General features: G+C 43.7%; 1 protein-coding gene across 1 annotated transcript in view; it reads right to left on the bottom strand.

Annotated features, from left to right (window-relative positions):
* The window catches only part of LOC139557594 (plexin-A2-like), a 449,982-nt gene that overhangs the window by 14,632 nt on the left and 410,917 nt on the right, over positions 1–24,433 (bottom strand). Inside the window, exons 27-30 of the mRNA XM_071372600.1 lie at positions 20,476–20,575; positions 8,634–8,824; positions 8,194–8,363; positions 7,556–7,768 (exon numbers count right to left, since the gene is read on the bottom strand). Of these exons, the coding sequence (XP_071228701.1) occupies positions 7,556–7,768; positions 8,194–8,363; positions 8,634–8,824; positions 20,476–20,575 (674 nt within the window). The remainder of the gene's footprint in view (positions 1–7,555; positions 7,769–8,193; positions 8,364–8,633; positions 8,825–20,475; positions 20,576–24,433) is intronic.

Genomic DNA, 24,433 nt, shown 5'->3' with positions numbered 1-24,433 from the left:
GTACTCCACTGTGCTGTACTATACTGTGCTGTACTATACTGTGCTGTACTCCACTGTGCTGTACTATACTGTGCTGTACTATACTGTGCTGTACTCCACTGTGCTGTACTATACTGTACTGTACTCCACTGTGCTGTACTATACTGTGCTGTACTATACTGTGCTGTACTCCACTGTGCTGTACTATACTGTGCTGTACTATACTGTGCTGTACTATACTGTGCTGTACTATACTGTGCTGTACTATACTGTACTGTACTCCACTGTGCTGTACTATACTGTGCTGTACTATACTGTGCTGTACTCCACTGTGCTGTACTATACGGTACTGTACTCCACTGTGCTGTACTATACTGTGCTGTACTATACTGTGCTGTACTCCACTGTGCTGTACTATACTGTGCTGTACTATACTGTGCTGTACTCCACTGTGCTGTACTATACTGTACTGTACTCCACTGTGCTGTACTATACTGTGCTGTACTATACTGTGCTGTACTCCACTGTGCTGTACTATACTGTGCTGTACTCCACTGTGCTGTACTATACTGTGCTGTGCTATACTGTGCTGTACTATACTGTGCTGTACTCCACTGTGCTGACCTCCACTGTGCTGTACTATACTGTGCTGTACTATACTGTGCTGTACTATACTGTGCTGTACTATACTGTGCTGTACTCCACTGTGCTGACCTCCACTGTGCTGTACTATACTGTGCTGTACTATACTGTGCTGTACTCCACTGTGCTGACCTCCACTGTGCTGTACTATACTGTGCTGACCTCCACTGTGCTGTACTATACTGTGCTGTACTATACTGTACTGTACTCCACTGTGCTGTACTATACGGTACTGTACTCCACTGTGCTGACCTCCACTGTGCTGTACTATACTGTGCTGTACTATACTTTGCTGTACTATACTGTGCTGTACTATACTGTGCTGTACTCCACTGTGCTGACCTCCACTGTGCTGTACTATACTGTGCTGTACTATACTGTGCTGTACTATACTGTGCTGTACTATACTGTGCTGTACTCCACTGTGCTGACCTCCACTGTGCTGTACTATACTGTACTGTACTATACTGTGCTGTACTCCACTGTGCTGTACTATACTGTGCTGTACTATACTGTGCTGTACTCCACTGTGCTGACCTCCACTGTGCTGTACTATACTGTGCTGTACTATACTGTGCTGTACTATACTGTGCTGTACTATACTGTGCTGTACTCCACTGTGCTGACCTCCACTGTGCTGTACTATACTGTACTGTACTATACTGTGCTGTACTCCACTGTGCTGTACTATACTGTGCTGTACTATACTGTGCTGTACTATACTGTGCTGTACTATACTGTGCTGTACTATACTGTGCTGTACTATACTGTGCTGTACTCTACTGTGCTGTACTCTACTGTACTGTACTCCACTGTGCTGTACTATACTGTGCTGTACTATACTGTACTGTACTATACTGTGCTGTACTATACTGTGCTGTACTCCACTGTGCTGACCTCCACTGTGCTGTACTATACTGTGCTGTACTATACTGTGCTGTACTATACTGTGCTGTACTATACTGTGCTGTACTATACTGTGCTGTACTCTACTGTACTGTACTACACTGTGCTGTACTATACTGTGCTGTACTATACTGTACTGTACTATACTGTGCTGTACTATACTGTACTGTACTCCACTGTGCTGTACTATACTGTGCTGTACTCCACTGTGCTGTACTATACTGTGCTGTACTATACTGTGCTGTACTCCACTGTGCTGTACTATACTGTGCTGTAATATACTGTGCTGTACTATACTGTGCTGTACTATACTGTACTGTACTCCACTGTGCTGTACTTTACTGTGCTGTACTATACTGTGCTGTACTCCACTGTGCTGTACTATACTGTTCTGTACTATACTGTGCTGTACTTCACTGTCCTGTACTATACGGTACTGTACTCCACTGTGCTGTACTATACTGTGCTGTACTATACTGTGCTGTACTCCACTGTGCTGTACTATACTGTGCTGTACTATACTGTGCTGTACTCCACTGTGCTGTACTATACTGTACTGTACTCCACTGTGCTGTACTATACTGTGCTGTACTATACTGTGCTGTACTCCACTGTGCTGTACTATACTGTGCTGTACTATACTGTGCTGTACTATACTGTGCTGTACTATACTGTGCTGTACTATACTGTACTGTACTCCACTGTGCTGTACTATACTGTGCTGTACTATACTGTGCTGTACTCCACTGTGCTGTACTATACGGTACTGTACTCCACTGTGCTGTACTATACTGTGCTGTACTATACTGTGCTGTACTCCACTGTGCTGTACTATACTGTGCTGTACTATACTGTGCTGTACTCCACTGTGCTGTACTATACTGTACTGTACTCCACTGTGCTGTACTATACTGTGCTGTACTATACTGTGCTGTACTCCACTGTGCTGTACTATACTGTGCTGTACTCCACTGTGCTGTACTATACTGTGCTGTGCTATACTGTGCTGTACTATACTGTGCTGTACTCCACTGTGCTGACCTCCACTGTGCTGTACTATACTGTGCTGTACTATACTGTGCTGTACTATACTGTGCTGTACTATACTGTGCTGTACTCCACTGTGCTGACCTCCACTGTGCTGTACTATACTGTGCTGTACTATACTGTGCTGTACTCCACTGTGCTGACCTCCACTGTGCTGTACTATACTGTGCTGACCTCCACTGTGCTGTACTATACTGTGCTGTACTATACTGTACTGTACTCCACTGTGCTGTACTATACGGTACTGTACTCCACTGTGCTGACCTCCACTGTGCTGTACTATACTGTGCTGTACTATACTTTGCTGTACTATACTGTGCTGTACTATACTGTGCTGTACTCCACTGTGCTGACCTCCACTGTGCTGTACTATACTGTGCTGTACTATACTGTGCTGTACTATACTGTGCTGTACTCCACTGTGCTGACCTCCACTGTGCTGTACTATACTGTACTGTACTATACTGTGCTGTACTCCACTGTGCTGTACTATACTGTGCTGTACTATACTGTGCTGTACTCCACTGTGCTGACCTCCACTGTGCTGTACTATACTGTGCTGTACTATACTGTGCTGTACTATACTGTGCTGTACTATACTGTGCTGTACTCCACTGTGCTGACCTCCACTGTGCTGTACTATACTGTACTGTACTATACTGTGCTGTACTCCACTGTGCTGTACTATACTGTGCTGTACTATACTGTGCTGTACTATACTGTGCTGTACTATACTGTGCTGTACTATACTGTGCTGTACTCTACTGTGCTGTACTCTACTGTACTGTACTCCACTGTGCTGTACTATACTGTGCTGTACTATACTGTACTGTACTATACTGTGCTGTACTATACTGTGCTGTACTCCACTGTGCTGACCTCCACTGTGCTGTACTATACTGTGCTGTACTATACTGTGCTGTACTATACTGTGCTGTACTATACTGTGCTGTACTATACTGTGCTGTACTCTACTGTACTGTACTACACTGTGCTGTACTATACTGTGCTGTACTATACTGTACTGTACTATACTGTGCTGTACTATACTGTACTGTACTCCACTGTGCTGTACTATACTGTGCTGTACTCCACTGTGCAGTACTATACTGTGCTGTACTATACTGTGCTGTACTCCACTGTGCTGTACTATACTGTGCTGTAATATACTGTGCTGTACTATACTGTGCTGTACTATACTGTACTGTACTCCACTGTGCTGTACTTTACTGTGCTGTACTATACTGTGCTGTACTCCACTGTGCTGTACTATACTGTTCTGTACTATACTGTGCTGTACTTCACTGTCCTGTACTATACGGTACTGTACTCCACTGTGCTGTACTATACTGTGCTGTACTATACTGTGCTGTACTCCACTGTGCTGTACTATACTGTGCTGTACTATACTGTGCTGTACTCCACTGTGCTGTACTATACTGTACTGTACTCCACTGTGCTGTACTATACTGTGCTGTACTATACTGTGCTGTACTCCACTGTGCTGTACTATACTGTGCTGTACTATACTGTGCTGTACTATACTGTGCTGTACTATACTGTGCTGTACTGTACTGTACTCCACTGTGCTGTACTATACTGTGCTGTACTATACTGTGCTGTACTCCACTGTGCTGTACTATACGGTACTGTACTCCACTGTGCTGTACTATACTGTGCTGTACTATACTGTGCTGTACTCCACTGTGCTGTACTATACTGTGCTGTACTATACTGTGCTGTACTCCACTGTGCTGTACTATACTGTACTGTACTCCACTGTGCTGTACTATACTGTGCTGTACTATACTGTGCTGTACTCCACTGTGCTGTACTATACTGTGCTGTACTCCACTGTGCTGTACTATACTGTGCTGTACTATACTGTGCTGACCTCCACTGTGCTGTACTATACTGTGCTGTACTATACTGTACTGTACTCCACTGTGCTGTACTATACTGTGCTGTACTATACTGTGCTGTACTCCACTGTACTGTACTCCACTGTGCTGTACTCCACTGTGCTGTACTATACTGCGCTGTACTATACTGTGCTGTACTATACTGTGCTGTACTATACTGTGCTGTACTATACTGTACTCCACTGTGCTGTACTCCACTGTGCTGTACTATACTGTGCTGTACTATACTGTGCTGTACTATACTGTGCTGTACTATACTGTGCTGTACTCCACTGTGCTGTACTATACTGTGCTGTACTCCACTGTGCTGTACTATACTGTGCTGTACTCCACTGTGCTGTACTATACTGTGCTGTACTATACTGTGCTGTACTCCACTGTGCTGTACTATACTGTGCTGTACTCCACTGTGCTGTACTATACTGTGCTGTACTATACTGTGCTGTACTATACTGTGCTGTACTATACTGTGCTGTACTATACTGTACTGTACTATACTGTGCTGCACTCCACTGTGCTGTACTATACTGTGCTGTACTCCACTGTGCTGTACTATACTGTGCTGTACTATACTGTGCTGTACTATACTGTGCTGTGCTGTACTATACTGTGCTGTACTATACTGTGCTGTACTCCACTGTGCTGTACTATACTGTGCTGTACTATACTGTGCTGTACTATACTGTGCTGTACTATACTGTGCTGTACTATACTGTACTGTACTCCACTGTGCTGTACTATACTGTGCTGTACTATACTGTGCTGTACTATACTGTGCTGTACTATACTGTGCTGTACTCCACTGTGCTGTACTATACTGTGCTGTACTCCACTGTGCTGTACTATACTGTGCTGTACTATACTGTGCTGTACTCCACTGTGCTGTACTATACTGTGCTGTACTCCACTGTGCTGTACTATACTGTGCTGTACTATACTGTGCTGTACTATACTGTGCTGTACTATACTGTGCTGTACTCCACTGTGCTGTACTATACTGTGCTGTACTCCACTGTGCTGTACTATACTGTACTGTACTCCACTGTGCTGTACTATACTGTGCTGTACTATACTGTGCTGTACTATACTGTGCTGTACTATACTGTACTGTACTCTACTGTACTGTACTCCACTGTGCTGTACTCCACTGTGCTGTACTATACTGTGCTGTACTCCACTGTGCTGTACTATACTGTGCTGTACTATACTGTACTGTACTCCACTGTGCTGTACTATACTGTGCTGTACTATACTGTGCTGTACTATACTGTGCTGTACTCCACTGTGCTGTACTATACTGTGCTGTACTATACTGTGCTGTACTCCACTGTGCTGTACTATACTGTGCTGTACTCCACTGTGCTGTACTATACTGTGCTGTACTATACTGTGCTGTACTCCACTGTGCTGTACTATACTGTGCTGTACTCCACTGTGCTGTACTATACTGTGCTGTACTATACTGTGCTGTACTATACTGTGCTGTACTATACTGTGCTGTACTCCACTGTGCTGTACTATACTGTGCTGTACTCCACTGTGCTGTACTATACTGTACTGTACTCCACTGTGCTGTACTATACTGTGCTGTACTATACTGTGCTGTACTATACTGTGCTGTACTATACTGTACTGTACTCTACTGTACTGTACTCCACTGTGCTGTACTCCACTGTGCTGTACTATACTGTGCTGTACTCCACTGTGCTGTACTATACTGTGCTGTACTATACTGTGCTGTCCTCCACTGTGCTGTACTCCACTGTGCTGTACTATACTGTGCTGTACTCCACTGTGCTGTACTATACTGTGCTGTACTATACTGTGCTGTCCTCCACTGTGCTGTACTCCACTGTGCTGTACTATACTGTGCTGTACTATACTGTGCTGTACTCCACTGTGCTGTACTATACTGTGCTGTACTATACTGTGCTGACCTCCACTGTGCTGTACTATACTGTGCTGTACTCCACTGTGCTGTACTATACTGTGCTGTACTCCACTGTGCTGTACTATACTGTGCTGTACTATACTGTGCTGTACTCCACTGTGCTGTACTATACTGTGCTGTACTATACTGTGCTGTACTATACTGTGCTGTACTATACTGTGCTGTACTCCACTGTGCTGTACTATACTGTACTGTACTCCACTGTGCTGTACTATACTGTGCTGTACTTTACTGTGCTGTACTATACTGTGCTGTACTATACTGTGCTGTACTATACTGTGCTGTACTCCACTGTGCTGACCTCCACTGTGCTGTACTATACTGTGCTGTACTGTACTATACTGTGCTGTACTATACTGTGCTGACCTCCACTGTGCTGTACTATACTGTGCTGTACTATACTGTGCTGACCTCCACTGTGCTGTACTATACTGTGCTGTACTATACTGTGCTGTACTATACTGTGCTGTACTCCACTGTGCTGTACTATACTGTGCTGACCTCCACTGTGCTGTACTATACTGTGCTGTACTATACTGTGCTTTCCTAACTTGTGAACCCAACTGTTGTTTGTGACTACTATGATTTCCCATTGTATCAATAGTATATTTATAAAATAGTACATTTTTCAGTATTTTCAGAAATTCGATCACTTAATAATTCATAAACAAAATTGATATTAGTAAAAACCGCTATAACTAAGTGGTAGGTCTCCCTTTACTTGTTACTTCTTAAAGATATGTGGGTTTTTGGTAACGGCATTTCAAGGCACAAGGCAATGTTTCTTAAACTTAGAAGACAGAACATTTTCTCTGAAACTATATAAGTGTTGATATTAGTTGCAGGGGTCTTTACTTCAACATCGTGTTTTAATGTATTTCTAACACCTTTTAAGACTTTGTCTGGTAGATGTTTTCTAAGACCACTTTTCCTTCTGTCTGACCAGAAATCAAAGCCTTTGCTTATTCCACATTTCTAGGATGGAAAACAAATAGACTCTCAGCTTTCATTTGACACCCAGTTGAATATGCTCCTATAAACTCCATATGCTGGTGCTCATGGGTTCTTTTACATGGAGATGACCATGTGTATATTGTCTCACTCTTACCTTTCTACCCAGCTCTTGTAGTTGGGGATGTCTTTAGCGTACAGCAGCTTGTTGGAGGGAGAGTCCTTGCCCAGGCGGTGCTCTGACGTGGAGCAGGAGTCCATGAAGGTCTGGGCCACCACAGACAGACAGGCGTCTGTGATGCTGCTCTTATGGATGTCAAACACAAACTGGGGGTTCTTGATCACGTTCACCCAGAACCGCAGTGGAAGACTGAGAGAGAGAGGGAGGTAAAGAAGGGGGGAGAGAGAGAGAGAGGGAGGTAGAGGGGGAGAGAGGGAGAGAGAGGGCAAAGAAATGGGTCAGTCAGAATCCACTCTGTGTTTTTCTTCACTCCCTGGGTTACCAAAGCCCTCAGTCAGAGTCAGAATCCACTAACTATCAGTACTTTATTTCTCTCCTCTTTCTGGGTCACTAAAGTGAGGAACTTAAGGCTCATAACTCCAGGCAGAATCCAGTACTGCTATATTTGAAAATGTTTCTAACTGATGACTCAGTGTATCGTCCTCTGATAAAGTTTAGTCATGCCTCTTTTGTAGAACTAAGAGATACACATTGATACACATTGCATCCTATATTATACATCCTATTATAGACCCATCCTATCATTTCTATTCTACATCATTCAGGTTTCTCACCAGTTACTCTTCCATGTGTGGCGGACATCTTGGTCGTGGATGCCGTGTTTGTCTGCCTGCTCGTCCAGGAAGTCAAACATGTATTTGATGGCGAGGGGCAGGGCGCTACCCCGGTGGACGGTACTGAACAACGTCTCAAACAGGTCATCCACAAACTTCTGCAGGGTACCCTGGGTAAAAATAATGAACACTCTAGTTCAGACTTACATAAACTCACTCAACAACAACTGATTTCCTCAAAGAATAGGAGAGAACCTACGGAGACAAAAGTGTGTCAATAGCCACGGGTTACATAACATACAACCGTATCCCCAGTCACTTTGTAAAATGTATATAAACATAACCACAGGAACTGAAAGTAACCTACTGTAGTAGAATTGAAATATGGAGAGACAATGCAGTGTGTTGGTATATAAAGAAGTATGTATACTGGGGGTTACCTTGGTGGCCAGCAGCCTGGTCAGGTATATCTCAGAGACCATCTTGCTGCCTCGGTCTCCCTCCTTCTGGTCTCCATGCTCGTGGTTCTTGACCAGGTGCCACACCTTGACCCCACTCTCCAGGTCAGGGGTTATCATAGGGGCACGGGAACGCAGACTGTCTGGACTACCTGTGTACCGGAAGGATGAGTCTAGAGTGGGAAAGAGAGAGGGAGAGAGAGAAATTAGTTTGGACACACACACACACACACACACACACACACACACACACACACACACACACACACACACACACACACACACACACACACACACACACACACACACACACACACACACACACACACACACACACACACACACACACACACACACACACACACACACACACACACACACCTCCTCTCTAATTTGCCTGCAGGTCTGTGTCTGTCTGCCGGCCATCGATGATGATACGTGTCTGTTGGGCGTCTGGAGTGCAAAAGCAGCTCCCTTTCACTAGACTAGATGGATCCTAATAAAATACCAAAGATGAAAGGAGCCTCTTTAATATTTCATTAAGTCCAGAGAGTGGAGGGGCAGCTGTCAGCCCAGCTCCCTCCTCTCTTTCCTTCATATCATCTCTCTCTCTCTCTCCCCCATATCTCTCTCTCTGTCTCTCTCTCCCCCATCTGTCTCTCTCTCCCTGTTTCTGTCTCTCTGTCTCTCTCTCTCCCCATCTCTCTCTCCCCCATCTCTCTCTCCCCCCTCCCCCATGGCCAGGTCGCAGTTGCAAATGAGAACTTGTTCTCAACTAGCCTACCTGGTTAAATAAAGGTGAAAAAAAAAAAAAAAAAAAATCTCTCTCTCTCTCCCCCCCTCTCTCTCTCTGTCTCTCTCTCTCTGTCTCTCTCTTATCATATCACTCTCTCTTATCATATCACTCTTTCTCACTCGCATATTATCTCTCTCTGTCTCTCTTCCTCTCGCTCAGTCTTTCATATCATCCCTCCCTCTGAATAGATCTGTGAGTGAAAGAGAGAGAGAGAGAGAGAGAGAGAGAGAGAGAGAGAGAGAGAGAGAGAGAGAGAGAGAGAGAGAGAGAGACGTGGCTCTCCTCTTGAAATAAATCATTGTCTCTTTCCTGCTGTCACCACACTGTAAGGGTCTCAGTCACTGTCCTAATCAATGCATCAAAATATCTCTAATATGTAATGCCTTCCAGCCATCCTCCCCTTGTCTGTCCTTTCTTCTCTCCCTTCTTCCAATCTCAGTTCCCTCATTCCTTTGACACTAAGGAATGGTGCTCTTCCTCCTCTCCTCCTCTCCAGTCTTCCTAATTAGAAGTTATTTCCTTCCCGGCGTGTGTGTGTCTGTTTGAGTCTGTGAGCGGTCTCGTGGGACTCTAGATCAGTGTCAGATCTCTCTCACCTGGCTTCTAAGGGCAGCGCAGGACAACAACGCCCCAGAGCACTACAGCGACTTTCGGCTCTAAGTGGTATGTTCTAAAGACCAGCAGTTGTCTTTAGGTTGGCCCCTGGGGACCTTTGGGTCTGGCAGGGTGTGTGTGTATGTTTCTCTCTCTGTGTGTGACAGTGGGGTGAATTGAGGTCTCAAATCCCATCTTATGCCACTGTCAGGTCCCTACCCCTCTCTCTCCTCCTTCCTCTCTTCTCCATGGGGGAAGATTACTGTTCAGCTCTGTGACCACAGTATCAGGCTTCAGGCTACTTGAGGTGGGTATGAGGGCTGCAGGTGTGTGTGTTTGTGAGGTGTCAGGGGGAAACGTGTAGTGGGTTATTGGGGGGCGGGGGACCGCTGGCACGGTAAATTGAGGCAAATTGCTAAGTGCTGAACGTTAAATTGATATGAATCAATCAGCTGGGTGTCAGGCACATCTGTGCCCGCTGTGCCAGGCTATGATTGATGGGGGTGGAGCCAGAGGAGGAGCGGCTGTTTTCTACAGCAGTACAAAACACACACACACACACACACACACACACACACACACACACACACACACACACACACACACACACACACACACACACACACACACACACACACACACACACACACACACACACACACACACACACACAGATACATAGACATGCACACACAGACACACGCACACACACACACTAAAAAACACCCCCTTTCACCGTCTAATTGCTATTTCATGAGTTTGGTAAAATATTCAACATGTTCTTTGTAGTAAAACAGATTGAAGCAACACTTGTATGGAATACTGTTGGGAACGGAATACTGTTGGGAACGGAATACTGTTGGGAACGGAATACTGTTGGGAACGGAATACTGTTGGGAACGGAATACTGTTGAGAACGGAATACTGTTGAGAACGGAATACTGTTGGGAACGGAATACTGTTGAGAACGGAATACTGTTGAGAACGGAATACTGTTGAGAACGGAATACTGTTGAGAACGGAATACTGTTGAGAATGGAATACTGTTGGGAACGGAATACTGTTGAGAACGGAATACTGTTCAGGATGGAATACTGTTGGGAACGGAATACTGTTGAGAACGGAATACAGTTCAGGATGGAAAACTGTTGAGAACGGAATACTGTTGAGAACGGAATACTGTTCAGGATGGAAAACTGTTGAGAACGGAATACTGTTGAGAACGGAATACTGTTCAGGATGGAATACTGTTGAGGATGGAATACTGTTGAGGATGGAAAACTGTTGAGAACGGAATACTGTTGAGAACGGAATACTGTTCAGGATGGAATACTGTTGAGGATGGAATACTGTTGAGGATGGAATACTGTTGAGGATGGTATACTGTTCAGGATGGTATACTGTTCAGGATGGTATACTGTTGAGAATGGAATACTGTTGAGGATGGTAAACTGTTGAGAATGGTAAACTGTTCAGGATGGTATACTGTTCAGGGTGGTATACTGTTCAGGAAGGAATACTGTTGAGAATGTAATACTGTTAAGGACGGTATACTGTTCAGGATGGTATGCTGTTCAGGATGGTATACTGTTGAGAATGGAATACTGTTGTGAATGGAATACTGTTCAGAATGGAATACTGTTGAGAATGGAATACTGTTGAGGACGGTATACTGTTGAGGATGGTATACTGTTCGGGATGGTATACTGTTCAGGAAGGAATACTGTTGAGGACGGTATATTGTTGAGGCTGGTATACTGTTCAGGACGGTATACTGTTCAGGATGGTATACTGTTCAGGATGGTAAACTATTCAGGAAGGAATACTGTTGAGAATGGAATACTGTTGAGGATGAGATACTGTTGAGGACGGTATATTGTTCAGGGCGGTATACTGTTCAGGATGGTATACTGTTAAGGATGGTATACTGTTGAGGACAGTATACTGTTCAGGATGGAATACCGTTGAGGAAGGTATACTGTTGAGGATGGAAAACTGTTGAGGATGGTATACTGTTCAAGATGGAATACTGTTCAGGATGGTATACTGTTCAGTATGATATACTGTTGAGAATGGAATACTGTTGAGGATGGTATAATGTTCAGGATGGTATACAGTTCAGGAAGGAATACTGTTGAGGATGGTATACTGTTGAGGATGGTATACTGTTGAGGATGGTATACTGTTGAGGATGGAATACTGTTCAGGATGGAATACTGTTGAGGATGGTATACTGTTCAGGATGGTATACTGTTCAGGAAGGAATACAGTTGAGAATGGAATACTGTTGAGAATGGAATACTGTTGAGGATGGTATACTGTTCAGGATGGAATACAGTTGAGAATGGAATACTGTTGAGAATGGAATACTGTTGAGGATGGTATACTGTTCAGGATGGTATACTGTTGAGGATGGAATACTGTTGAGGATGGTATACTGTTGAGGATGGTATACTGTTCAGGATGGTGTACTGTTCAGGATATATACTGTTCAGGAAGGAATACTGTTGAGGATTGAATACTGTTCAGGATGGTATACTGTTCAGGATGGTATTCTGTTCAGGATGGTATTCTGTTCAGGATGGTATTCTGTTCAGGAAGGAATACGATTGAGAATGGAATACGGTTGAGAATGCAATACTGTTGAGGACGGTATGCTGTTGAGGATGGTATACTGTTGAGGATGGTATACTGTTGAGGACGGTATACTGTTCAGGATGGAATACCATTGAGGAAGGTATACTGTTGAGGATGGAAAACTGTTGAGGATGGTATACTGTTCAAGATGGAATACTGTTCAGGATGGTATACTGTTCAGTATGATATACTGTTGAGAATGGAATACTGTTGAGGATGGTATAATGTTCAGGATGGTATACAGTTCAGGAAGGAATACTGTTGAGGATGGTATACTGTTGAGGATGGTATACTGTTGAGGATGGAATACTGTTCAGGATAGAATACTGTTGAGGATGGTATACTGTTCAGGATGGTATACTGTTCAGGAAGGAATACTGTTGAGAACGGAATACTGTTGAGAACGGAATACTGTTGAGAATGGAATACTGTTGGGAACGGAATACTGTTGAGAACGGAAATCTGTTCAGGATGGAATACTGTTGGGAACGGAATACTGTTGAGAACAGAATACAGTTCAGGATGGAAAACTGTTGAGAACGGAATACTGTTGAGAACGGAATACTGTTCAGGATGGAAAACTGTTGAGAACGGAATACTGTTGAGAACGGAATACTGTTCAGGATGGAATACTGTTGAGGATGGAAAACTGTTGAGAACGGAATACTGTTGAGAACGGAATACTGTTCAGGATGGAATACTGTTGAGGATGGAATACTGTTGAGGATGGTATACTGTTGAGGACGGTATACTGTTCAGGATGGAATACCATTGAGGAAGGTATACTGTTGAGGATGGAAAACTGTTGAGGATGGTATACTGTTCAAGATGGAATACTGTTCAGGATGGTATACTGTTCAGTATGATATACTGTTGAGAATGGAATACTGTTGAGGATGGTATAATGTTCAGGATGGTATACAGTTCAGGAAGGAATACTGTTGAGGATGGTATACTGTTGAGGATGGTATACTGTTGAGGATGGAATACTGTTCAGGATAGAATACTGTTGAGGATGGTATACTGTTCAGGATGGTATACTGTTCAGGAAGGAATACTGTTGAGAACGGAATACTGTTGAGAACGGAATACTGTTGAGAATGGAATACTGTTGGGAACGGAATACTGTTGAGAACGGAAATCTGTTCAGGATGGAATACTGTTGGGAACGGAATACTGTTGAGAACAGAATACAGTTCAGGATGGAAAACTGTTGAGAACGGAATACTGTTGAGAACGGAATACTGTTCAGGATGGAAAACTGTTGAGAACGGAATACTGTTGAGAACGGAATACTGTTCAGGATGGAATACTGTTGAGGATGGAAAACTGTTGAGAACGGAATACTGTTGAGAACGGAATACTGTTCAGGATGGAATACTGTTGAGGATGGAATACTGTTGAGGATGGTATACTGTTCAAGATGGTATACTGTTCAGGATGGTATACTGTTCAGGATGGTATACTGTTGAGAATGGAATACTGTTGAGAATGGTAAACTGTTCAGGATGTTATACTGTTCAGGGTGGTATACTGTTCAGGAAGGAATACTGTTGAGAATGTAATACTGTTGAGGACAGTATACTGTTCAGGATGGTATACTGTTCAGGATGGTATACTGTTGAGAATGGAATACTGTTGTGAATGGAATACTGTTCAGAATGGAATACTGTTGAGAATGGAATACTGTTGAGGACGGTATACTGTTGAGGATGGTATACTGTTCAGGATGGTATACTGTTCAGGAAGGAATACTGTTGAGGACGGTATATTGTTGAGGCTGGTATACTGTTCAGGACGGTATACTGTTCAGGATGGTATACTGTTCAGGATGGTAAACTATTCAGGAAGGAATACTGTTGAGAATGGAATACTGTTGAGGATGAGATACTGTTGAGGACGGTATATTGTTCAAGACGGTATACTGTTCAGGATGGTATACTGTTGAGGATGGTATACTGTTGAGGACGGTATACTGTTCAGGATGGAATACCGTTGAGGAAGGTATACTGTTGAGGATGGAAAACTGTTGAGGATGGTATACTGTTCAAGATGGAATACTGTTCAGGATGGTATACTGTTCAGTATGATATACTGTTGAGAATGGAATACTGTTGAGGATGGTATAATGTTCAGGATGGTATACAGTTCAGGATGGTATACTGTTGAGGATGGTATACTGTTGAGGATGGTATACTGTTGAGGATGGTATACTGTTGAGGATGGAATACTGTTCAGGATGGAATACTGTTGAGGATGGTATACTGTTCAGGATGGTATACTGTTCAGGAAGGAATACAGTTGAGAATGGAAAACTGTTGAGAATGGAATACTGTTGAGGATGGTATACTGTTCAGGATGGTATACTGTTGAGGATGGAATACTGTTCAGAAAGGAATGCTGTTGAGAATGGAATACTGTTGAGGATGGTATACAGTTGAGGACGGTATACTGTTCAGGATGGTATTCTGTTCAGGATGATATACTGTTCAGGAAGGAATACTGTTGAGGATTGAATACTGTTCAGGATGGTATACTGTTCAGGATGGTATTCTGTTCAGGAAGGAATACGATTGAGAATGGAATACGGTTGAGAATGCAATACTGTTGAGGACGGTATACTGTTCAGGATGGTATACTGTTCAGGATGGTATTCTGTTCAGGAAGGAATACGATTGAGAATGGAATACTGTTGAGAATGCAATACTGTTGAGGACGGTATACTGTTGAGGATGGTATACTGTTGAGGATGGTATACTGTTCAGGACGGTATACTGTTCAGGATGGTATACTGTTCAGGATGGTATACTATTCAGGAAGGAATACTGTTGATAATGGAATACTGTTGAGAATGGAATACTGTTGAGGACGGTATACTGTTCAGGATGGTATACTGTTGAGGACGGTATACTGTTGAGGATGGTATACTGTTGAGGATGGTATACTGTTCAGGATGGAATACAGTTGAGAATGGAATACTGTTGAGAATGGAATACTGTTGAGGATGGTATACTGTTCAGGATCGTATACTGTTGAGGATGGAATACTGTTCAGAAAGGACTGCTGTTGAGAATGGAATACTGTTGAGGATGGTATACTGTTGAGGACGGTATACTGTTCAGGATGGTATACTGTTCAGGATGATATACTGTTCAGGAAGGAATACTGTTGAGGATTGAATACTGTTCAGGATGGTATACTGTTCAGGATGGTATTCTGTTCAGGATGGTATTCTGTTCAGGAAGGAATACGATTGAGAATGGAATACGGTTGAGAATGCAATACTGTTGAGGACGGTATGTTGTTGAGGATGGTATACTGTTGAGGATGGTATACTGTTGAGGACGGTATACTGTTCAGGATGGAATACCATTGAGTAAGGTATACTGTTGAGGATGGAAAACTGTTGAGGATGGTATACTGTTCAATATGGAATACTGTTCAGGATGGTATACTGTTCAGTATGATATACTGTTGAGAATGGAATACTGTTGAGGATGGTATAATGTTCAGGATGGTATACAGTTCAGGAAGGAATACTGTTGAGAACGGAATACTGTTGAGAACGGAATACTGTTCAGGATGGAAAACTGTTGAGAACGGAATACTGTTGAGAACGGAATACTGTTCAGGATGGAATACTGTTGAGGATGGAAAACTGTTGAGAACGGAATACTGTTGAGAACAGAATACTGTTCAGGATGGAATACTGTTGAGGATGGAATACTTTTGAGGATGGTATACTGTTCAAGATGGTATACTGTTCAGGATGGTATACTGTTCAGGATGGTATACTGTTGAGAATGGAATACTGTTGAGGATGGTAAACTGTTGAGAATGGTAAACTGTTCAGGATGGTATACTGTTCAGGGTGGTATACTGTTCAGGAAGGAATACTGTTGAGAATGTAATACTGTTGAGGACGGTATACTGTTCAGGATGGTATACTGTTCAGGATGGTATACTGTTGAGAATGGAATACTGTTGTGAATGGAATACTGTTCAGAATGGAATACTGTTGAGAATGGAATACTGTTGAGGATGGTATACTGTTCAGGATGGTATACTGTTCAGGAAGGAATACTGTTGAGGACGGTATATTGTTGAGGCTGGTATACTGTTCAGGACGGTACACTGTTCAGGATGGTATACTGTTCAGGATGGTAAACTATTCAGGAAGGAATACTGTTGAGAATGGAATACTGTTGAGGATGAGATACTGTTGAGGACGGTATATTGTTCAGGACGGTATACTGTTCAGGATGGTATACTGTTGAGGATGGTATACTGTTGAGGACGGTATACTGTTCAGGATGGAATACCGTTGAGGAAGGTATACTTTTGAGGATGGAAAACTGTTGAGGATGGTATACTGTTCAAGATGGAATACTGTTCAGGATGGTATACTGTTCAGTATGATATACTGTTGAGAATGGAATACTGTTGAGGATGGTATAATGTTCAGGATGGTATACAGTTCAGGATGGTATACTGTTGAGGATGGTATACTGTTGAGGATGGTATACTGTTGAGGATGGTATACTGTTGAGGATGGAATACTGTTCAGGATGGAATACTGTTGAGGATAGTATACTGTTCAGGATGGTATACTGTTCAGGAAGGAATACAGTTGAGAATGGAAAACTGTTGAGAATGGAATACTGTTGAGGATGGTATACTGTTCAGGATGGTATACTGTTGAGGATGGAATACTGTTCAGAAAGGAATGCTGTTGAGAATGGAATACTGTTGAGGATGGTATACAGTTGAGGACGGTATACTGTTCAGGATGGTATTCTGTTCAGGATGATATACTGTTCAGGAAGGAATACTGTTGAGGATGGAATACTGTTCAGGATGGTATACTGTTCAGGATGGTTATTCTGTTCAGGAAGGAATACGATTGAGAATGGAATACGGTTGAGAATGCAATACTGTTGAGGACGGTATACTGTTCAGGATGGTATACTGTTCAGGATGGTATTCTGTTCAGGAAGGAATACGATTGAGAATGGAATACGGTTGAGAATGCAATACTGTTGAGGACGGTATACTGTTGAGGATGGTATACTGTTGAGGATGGTATACTGTTCAGGACGGTATACTGTTCAGGATGGTATACTGTTCAGGATGGTATACTATTCAGGAAGGAATACTGTTGATAATGGAATACTGTTGAGAATGTAATACTGTTGAGGACGGTATACTGTTCAGGATGGTATACTGTTGAGGACGGTATACTGTTGAGGATGGTATACTGTTGAGGATGGTATACTGTTCAGGATGGAATACAGTTGAGAATAGAATACTGTTGAGAATGGAATACTGTTGAGGATGGTATACTGTTCAGGATGGTATACTGTTGAGGATGGAATACTGTTCAGAAAGGAATGCTGTTGAGAATGGAATACTGTTGAGGATGGTATACTGTTGAGGACGGTATACTGTTCAGGATGGTATACTGTTCAGGATGATATACTGTTCAGGAAGGAATACTGTTGAGGATTGAATACTGTTCAGGATGGTATACTGTTCAGGATGGTATTCTGTTCAGGATGGTATTCTGTTCAGGATGGTATTCTGTTCAGGAAGGAATACGATTGAGAATGGAATACGGTTGAGAATGCAATACTGTTGAGGACGGTATGTTGTTGAGGATGGTATACTGTTGAGGATGGTATACTGTTGAGGACGGTATACTGTTCAGGATGGAATACCATTGAGTAAGGTATACTGTTGAGGATGGAAAACTGTTGAGGATGGTATACTGTTCAAGATGGAATACTGTTCAGGATGGTATACTGTTCAGTATGATATACTGTTGAGAATGGAATACTGTTGAGGATGGTATAATGTTCAGGATGGTATACAGTTCAGGAAGGAATACTGTTGAGGATGGTATACTGTTGAGGATGGTATACTGTTGAGGATGGAATACTGTTCAGGATGGAATACTGTTGAGGATGGTATACTGTTCAGGATGGTATACTGTTCAGGAAGGAATACAGTTGAGAATGGAATACTGTTGAGAATGGAATACTGTTGAGGATGGTATACTGTTCAGGATAGTATACTGTTCAGGAAGGAATACTGTTGAGAATAGAATACTATTGAGAATGGAATACTGTTGAGGATGGTATACTGTTGAGGATGGTATACTGTTGAGGACGGTATACTGTTCAGGACGGTATACTCTTCAGGATGGTATGCTGTTTAGGATGGTATACTGTGCAGGATGGTATACTGTTCAGGATGGAATACTGTTCAGGAAGGTATACTGTTAAGGATGGAATACTGTTCAGGATGGTATACTGTTGAGGATGGAATTCTGTTGAGGATGGTATACTGTTGAGGATGGTATACTGTTGAGGATGGAATACTGTTGAGGATGGAATACTGTTGAGGATGAAATACTGTTCAGGATGGAATACTGTTCAGGATGGAATACGGTTGAGGATAGTATACTGTTGAGGACGGAATACTGTTGAGGACGGAATACTGTTGAGGACGGAATACTGTTCAGAACGGAATACTGTTTAATACTGTATGCCGCACTGGCCACTGAACCAAACTTAGTTTAGATATTTTAAGTTGGTAATTTGATATACACTGTTGGTTATGTTATTGATAAATTAGTTGAGTGAAGTGTGTGTACGTATGTGACTTTGTGTGTGTGTGTGTCTGTGTGTGAGTTTGTGTGTGTGTGTGTGTGTGTATGTGTGTGTGTGTGTGTGTGTGTGTGTGTGTGTGTGTGTGTGTGTGTGTGTGTGTGTGTGTGTGTGTGTGTGTGTGTGTGTGTGTGTGTGTGTGTGTGTGTGTGTGCCATTCTGTTAACTTTTGTGTGGAAGAAAGGGAGGGAGGAGGGATGATGTTTCTGTTTTGGCTCAGTTGGTCATGTCTCCAGGCGACTGACAACAACCTATGGGGGTTCTCATTCAATCCCAGCCCTGATAATTGTCCAACCACGCTCCGTTCTCACTTCCCATTGGTGTAAAGCATCATTCACAGTGAATAATTGGCTGTGGTTCTCTAGGTCTGGGGTTGGGCAGGGGACCAGACAGGACGCCCTGTGGCTCACCGCTGTGACTGTCACCAGTGTGTGTGTGTGTGTGTGTGTGTGTGTGTGTGTGTGTGTGTGTGTGTGTGTGTGTGTGTGTGTGTGTGTGTGTGTGTGTGTGTGTGTGTGTGTGTGTGTGTGTGTGTGTGTGTGTGTGTGTGTGTGTGTGTGTGTGTGTGTGTGTCGGACTATTATACCCTGGCTCCAGGCTCAGTCTGGCATCCTCATTATTATACTTGATGGTTAAAGCAAACACCTCTCTCCATGTCTCCCATCGGCCTTCTCTACTCTCCCCCTCACCATTCATCCCTCTATTTCCTTCTGTTCCTGTTTCTCTCCATCCCTCTGCCACCCCTGCAGTTTCTGGGCTGAGGCAAACTGCAGCAAACACGGTCGGGAGGAGAGCGTAAGGTACACTATGCCTCCGCAGCAAAGCATAGACGATCCAAACAGTGCTGGTCTTAGCTAGGATGATTTTAGTTTTGCTCACATTGTGGCTCTGGACAAAAGAGTCTGCTAAAATGTCTACAAGCTAATCCAAAAGTCTAATGTTTATATCAGGTCTGCTCCCATAGGCTTACACAGTGAACACTTTAATCTCAAACCCCTCCTCCTCTTCCCATGTTAATCTATTATGTAACAGGTGTTTGTTTGAAATGGTCCAACAGAGGGAGGAGCTAAGGCGGTACAGTACTTATCATAGAGATGTATAATGTTGAATGTCGTTCAATGGTACTCACCATATCTGCTGATGGAGGTCCTGGAGATGCTGGCTGACGGGGGGATGTTGTAGGAAGAGGTCTGTTTGGGCACCAGAGCCACCACACAGCGGTCAGACACCTGCAACAACACAACAGAGAACATTTTGATAAGATAACATGTTCAATCACCAATCTACAGGTGTACTGCTCACAGATAACATGTTGAATGTATGCAGTACACATTGATCTGCAAGCCTGATTTGTCACCCTCTGTCTCTTTCTAAGATATACAAACACATCCTCACATGACACATAATTTCCTCCCTCTCTACCTCTATCCCTCCATCCCTGTACTCTGTCACGTTCTCTCCATTCAGCTTCTTTCTCTACTCTCTCTAAAGCCCTGTGGGATTTCTCTGAAGACCATCTCTGTAAGAAACCACTCAAATGCCTCCGTGATGACTGTGCTTGAGATCATCCTCATTGTTATTCCCATCACTCCCCAGCCATTAGGGAAATAAGGAAAGGAGGGATGGAAGGGGGAGCGGGTAGAAAGACGGAGTGAGGGCTTCCCACTGGCACGTCTAGCGAACAACCGCCTCCGCCTCATTGTCCTCACAGCAGTGGTGGCGGTGCTTCCTCCAAGCAGCTCAGAGAGAGAGAAAATGAGAGAGTGAGAGAGAGAGAGAAAGAAAGAAAGCCATAATAGTGACAGGGAAAGAGAGTGAGACAAACGTGAGGTATGGGAGGTTAATGTGAGGTATGGGAGGGTGATAGGAGGAATACGGGAGGATGATGAGAGGAAGATGGGAGGATGATGGGAGGTATGGGAGAATGATGTGAGGTATGGAGGAAGATGGGTGGATGATGTGAGGTATGGAGGAAGACGGGAGGATGGTGTGAGGTATGGGAGAATGATGTCAGGTATGGGAGGAGGATGTGAGTTATGGGATGGGGTGGTGAGTTATGGGATGATAATGGGAATTATGGGAGGATAATGTGAGGTATGGGAGGATAATGTGAGGTATGGGAGGATAATGTGAGGCATGGGAGGATAATATAAGGTATGGGAGGTTAATGTGAGGTATGGGAGGAGGATTTGAGGTATGGGAGGATGATGTGAGGTATGGGAGGATGATGTGAGGTACGGGAGGATAACGTGAGGTATGGGAGGATAATGTAAGGTATGGGAAGTTAATGTGAGGTATGGGAGGAAGATTTGAGGTATGGGAGGATGATGTGAGGTATGGGAGGATGATGTGAGGTATGGGAGGATAACGTGAGGTATGGGAGAAGAATGTAAGGCATGGGAGGAGGATTTGAGGTATGGGAGGCTGATATGAGGTATGGGAGGATAATGTAAGATATGGTAGGATGATGTGAGATATGGTAGGGTGATACAGGAGGAGGATGGGTCTGCTCTACTCCAGAAGAGAATAATTTCAACCTGGGATCTCTTACTACCGCTGTCTCTGTGTCCAGTCTCACCAAGCCACAGCCATAAAAGTTAGTGTTCTAAACCAAGCCACTTTCATTTGCTGTACATTTCCTCTACAGTGCACTGCTAATCACAGTTGTGAAGGTGTGTTTGTGTGCACTCTTTCAAACTGAATGGACAAAGAATGTCACATAAATACACCATTGTTCCTATATGAAGCCTTCTCTGGCATTTGCAGCCAGCCCAGTGGATGGATTTGAGTTTGAGAGAAGTGAGAGAACAAGAAGGACAAACATCCAAAGGTGTGAAAGCACCAAGCAGCCACAGGCTCAAAGAAAACCTCGGATTCTATTTAAAGAAAGAAAAATATTTATTTTCATGTCATATAGGAGGAGAGAAATAAGCTCCTTTCCCCTGACCCCTCCTGACCTTTAGCCTCTATAATTCTTTGGCTGGGTCGCCTCTACTCTCTCCTCTTCTCTACTCTTCTCCTCTTCTCTCTCTTCCCCTTCTCCTCTCCTCCCATTACTCAACTGCTAATAACGTGGCCCCACGATGCACCTATAGGGGTGTCTCTCCCCTCATCTCTTTTCCCCCTCTCTCTATTCATCTCTCTTCTCCACCCCCCTCCCTGACTAATCTCTACCAGGCCATTAGTTGGGGTCAAAGCCAGGGTTGGGGTAGAGGCCACAGCTAGCTACAGCTCCAGCAGACAGGGCCCACTCTAATAGCCACACTGGAGAGACACTTGAAAGGACATAGGCTTAAGGAGGATTCTTCTCAGAAATTGATGCCACACCGTCTGCCCTCTTAGAGGGAAATTAAAAATGCTCTTTGGAAACCTCTTTCCGCCGGCTCTGGATTGTGAAGACCTCACTCTTCTTCCTCTCAACCCTAATCTATCCTCTCCCCCTCTCCATCCTAACCTTCTCCATTTTGTCTAAAGCCTCTGCTCTCTCTCACTCCTACAAGCTCTGACAGTAGTGACACCTTGGAAGGCCCCATTACCGTTTCTTCCCACACTCTCTCTTTCTGGCAGGGATTGGACATTGACTCTCTACCTCCCCCTCTCCGCCCTCCATCCTTCAGGGCTAATCCACAGTGTGAGGCAGGGAGGGAGGTGAGGTGAGCATGATAGTGGCCTGCAGGTGTGATAAGGGGCCAGTACTACACAGTGATAAGACCTCCATCAAACAGCCCCCCCCACCCCCCACCCACCCACCTCTATCTCTCATCTCCTGACCCCCAGGCCACCTGATCCCCTGGAAGCCCAGTTTAGGATGACTATCTATCACAGATTGTACTGGGCTGTAGCTTAGTCACACAAAACTACCTAACTGATAGGTCTATAACTTTAAAATAGACGTAAGATTATTAAGATGAAATGGTTATTAGTATATTACATGAAACAAATGATCTAAACTGTGTTTTTATCAAACAAAATAGTGTCTCAGAGCATACTACAAAAGTGACACATTGTGTGTTGAGGGTCCAGTCCCACTGTGATATTTTCATTAGAAATGATCACTCAACCTGCTGCAATATCAGCCGCCAGTCATTAGACCCAATACCAACTGTCTTGGCTCAAAGGAATCTGTGGAGAGGAGAGGAACACTCTCTTCACTATGCCTGCAAAAATCTCTATCTAGATTTCCTTTTCTGTTGGAACATATTTTAAAACTCAAAGTCTGCCTGCGGGGCATTGTTTGTTCAGATGATAACAAGGGATGAGCCGCCACAAAGAATCAGATTGACGGAAAGATATATAAAAATTGTAGGAAATGATCATATATCCAACTATCTGTTGTGTCTGTCTGGGTTTGTCTAAAATATCCCCAAACGTCCCAGTGCAGGTTCTCTGTCGGGGAAGTGTGAACCTGAAGCTCCAGGTGAAGTGATGTCGGTTCCTCCACAACACAACAGCAGTAGGACAACACAAGGTCAGAATGGAGGCACAGTGACAGGGCTCTAATAATGTCTTGGCCTAGTTCAGACAACTACACTGCAAGAGGATAGGGACAAGGCCTTTCATGGAGACATTTCCTTCATCACATTTCTAGCTGCACCCCTGGCAGGCGAGAGATAAAACCAAGGTAAGTAGAAAGTAAATCTGACTCAAATCAGGGAGATAAAGTGCTAAAAGTAAGAGCTGGGCTGATGAAAAGAGAGGATGAGAGGGGGATACAGAGAGAGAGGAAGAGCTGGGCTGATGAAAAGAGAGGAGGGGGATACAGAGGGAGAGAGAGGAAGAGCTGGGCTGATGAAAAGAGAGGACGAGAGGGAGGAAGAGGTTCAAGGTTAGGAGATAGAGAGAGTAAGAGCGGGGCTTTGACAAGGAGGAAGACTAATCAACAGAGAGATTAAAATCACCAATCAGCCAGGCTCCTATCTCATCAACCTATTATCTCCTCTGCTCTGGCCGACAATATGTGTGTGTGTGTGTGTGTGTGGGGGGGGGGTCTAGAGATTAATTCAGTTCCCATGAGCTCAAACTTGCAAAGGTAGCTACTGAATAAAGATGCTACTGTACAGTCTCAATTTAAATGCATTTTCTGTTCT

The sequence above is a fragment of the Salvelinus alpinus genome, chromosome 28 (genome assembly GCF_045679555.1).
Source record: "Salvelinus alpinus chromosome 28, SLU_Salpinus.1, whole genome shotgun sequence".
Lineage (NCBI taxonomy): Eukaryota > Metazoa > Chordata > Actinopteri > Salmoniformes > Salmonidae > Salvelinus > Salvelinus alpinus.
This window is presented reverse-complemented; position numbering and strand designations above follow the sequence as displayed.